This window comes from Culicoides brevitarsis, chromosome 2 (assembly GCF_036172545.1).
Source record: "Culicoides brevitarsis isolate CSIRO-B50_1 chromosome 2, AGI_CSIRO_Cbre_v1, whole genome shotgun sequence".
NCBI classification, from domain to species: Eukaryota; Metazoa; Arthropoda; class Insecta; order Diptera; family Ceratopogonidae; genus Culicoides; species Culicoides brevitarsis.
The window spans coordinates 34,078,826-34,081,773 of NC_087086.1; the positions used below are offsets into that span (position 1 = coordinate 34,078,826).

Below are 2,948 nucleotides of genomic sequence, written 5' to 3' on the forward strand. Positions count from 1 at the left end.
AAATACGTTACGAGCCTCCGAAGCCCAATATTGATAAACAAGGAGTGGAAAAAATCGTGAAAAAAGGAAAATTCATCAGGAAAAGCGTCATGACAACTGTAGAAAATTGTATTTTTTGCCAAATTGCCTCGAAACAAGCTCAGGAAACGACAATTGAACATGAAACCGACAATATTGTGATATTTAAGGATATTAGGTAAGAAATTGGACTTTAACTTAAGACTTTTTTTCATGAAAAATTCTTGTTTTTTTAGACCAGCATCCGATTTCCACTTTTTAGCAGTAACAAAAACGCATATACCTGATCCGAAGCATCTCACGGTCGACCACAAAGCGTTAATTGAAGAAATGCGGGATTCCTTGAAGCTTGTGATGGAACGTCATTCATCCAATTTAGTAGATAGTCTCTTCGGATTCCACTGGCCGCCTTTTAACTCCGTCAAACATCTTCACATGCACGGGATTCATCCTGCAAGTACCATGGGATTCTTTAAAAGAATGATTTTTAAGCCCGAAAGCGTTTGGTTTAAGACAGTAAGTCACAATTTTCTGCAAAAAAAATTTTTTTTTAAAGTTTTTCATTAAAAATTATTTTTTTTAGACGGATTATGTTCTCGCTAACCTTCCGCCATCGAACGTTTCTTCCGAAAATTCAACAAATTGAAGAAATTCGACAATAAAAATAAAAATTGGTGATTGAAAGTGAATTAAAATAAAAGTAAATTTTCATCTTAAAAATTGTCTGTCCCTTTGGTGCGCTTTAAAAGGTAATTACTTAAAATATCCACTTTACTCGATGATGGTCTCCAGTGATCTGCATTACAATGAATTTCAGTGCTATTTTCGTCGGTCGTCGTTAATCGATACAAGATTTGTACCCAATTTGTTGGTATTTATTGCCTGATAAAGTATTCATGTTGGACTGATAAAAAATTCATCGGCTTTTTGCCCGAAATCAATTAACAGGCAATAATGATAGTTTTTCGGATGGAAAATACGTTTTTCTGTTTTTGGGTAAGATTTGGTGCAAAAGTTTGTTTTTCTTTGATTTTGATTCGCTTGGGAGCGTTTTGCGAGATAAACGATTAATTATTTGAGGAAAAGTTTTTGGTCGAGTTTTGTTTGTCTTTTTAAAGCGAAATAATTTTTAAGGACTATCAAGGTTGCGAAAAATTATAATTAATAATAAAAATAAAATAAATAAACTTATAATAATAAAAAAAAATTAATTAATAAAAAAAAAAAAAATTATATTTTTATCTTTAAAAAAATTAAAAAAAAATTATTAAAAAAAATAAAAAAAATTTAAAAAAATTAAAAAAAATATAAAATAAAAAAAAATTTTAATCTTTAAAAAAACTTAATGAAAATTAAAAAAAAAAAAATTTTTTTTAAATTTTTTTAATATAATTTTTTAAAATTTAATAATAAATTTTTTATTAAAAAAACATCTTTAGAAGAAAATCATTAAAATTTTTACATTTTTTTTACATAATTTTTAGCAAAAATTTAAAAAAATATATTTGATCAAATAAAACAATGAAATTAGAGAAATATATTAATCAAACATTGTTTAAATATTCCTTTAATTATTTTTTTTAAATTTTTTGTCAAATATTGTTTAAAAATCTATAAATAAATTTTTATTGTATTTAATAATTTTTTAATTAAATATTTTTATTTTACAAGAAATTTTTAAATTTAAAAAAATAAAAAAAATTTGAAAAAAAATTAAACTTAAAAAAAATTAAATAAGATTAATAAATGTTCAAAAAGTTTTTTTTTTTTAATTTTTAACTTTTTTTTTTCATAGTCAAAAATTGTAATTAAATTTTTTCTTTAAAATAAATAATTTAAAATTTTTTTTTTAATTTAAAATCTTAAAATATTTTAAATATTTTTTAAATATTTATTTAAATTATTTTTATTTTAATAAAATATTTTATTTATTTTTTTTTATTTAAGTAAAAAAATTTTCTACAATAAAATTTTTTTTTTATTTATTTAAAAATCATCTTTAGAATGAATATTTATTCAATTTTAGCTTTGAAATCCATCAAAAGTTTGTTAGATCTTGACTTGAAAAATTTCATGACCCTTTTTATTTTTTTTTCGAAAGGGCATTCCCTTGGGTTTTGAGGTGTATGGAATTGTGAAAGGACCATGAGGAGTACGAAAATGTTAAATTAGGGGTACAAAATTTTGAAATATATGCATTTAGGAAAAAGTCTGTAGTTGATAAAAAGTTCGGAAAATTGAAATGAGGAGCATGAAATTTTAAAGTGAGGACTACAATAAAGAGTAGGTATGTAATATCGAAATACGGTATAGTATGTCGTCCTTTAGACGACTACTTTTTCTATTTTTTTTATATAATTTAAACTAATTTATAATTTATTTATTTAATTGGTATAAAAAAAATCACTCTCTTTAAAAATCTTAAGCCACTTGACTTAAAATCACTCGAAACCAACTTTTCAGAGAGCACTTCTCTCATTTTCTCACGTTATTCACGCACGATCCATTCATTTGCTGCCTTCGTCTTGTGAGAAAGTGAGAGTTAAGTCAGGTTTTCTTAAATGTTCGCTCATTCGCGCAAAATCACGACTTATTTCAACATTTCACGTTCGTTGTTTACGAGCAACTCGAACAAAGGAACTACCAAAATGGCAAGAAAAAGGCTTAAAATCCTTCGTCGTCTTCTCCTATAAATATTTAACGAACGAATAAATTTATCGACAATAAAATTCCCGTAGACTATAACTTAAATCTCCTCTAAATAAACAGGAACGACGCATTCAACGTCCGTACAGGCAGGCGACGTACATTGGTTACTACTACTATGCTTGTTTTTTTATACCTTTTAATAGTTTCTTCTTCTCTGTTGTTTGTTACCTCCGAGCAGCAAAGGTATTCATTCAGTAGATTGTCGACCGTTGATGGAGTAA

At 25.6% G+C, this 2,948-nt stretch overlaps 1 protein-coding gene across 1 annotated transcript; it reads left to right on the top strand.

The window, feature by feature from the left end:
* The first annotated feature begins 18 nt into the window (after positions 1-18).
* On the top strand, positions 19-732 carry LOC134831820 (adenosine 5'-monophosphoramidase HINT3-like). Its single transcript, XM_063845643.1, has 3 exons — positions 19-196; positions 255-534; positions 602-732. The coding sequence occupies exons 1-3, from the start codon at positions 90-92 to the stop codon at positions 662-664; spliced, it is 450 nt and encodes a 149-aa protein (XP_063701713.1). The 5' UTR covers positions 19-89; the 3' UTR covers positions 665-732.
* The last annotated feature ends 2,216 nt before the right edge of the window (positions 733-2,948 follow it).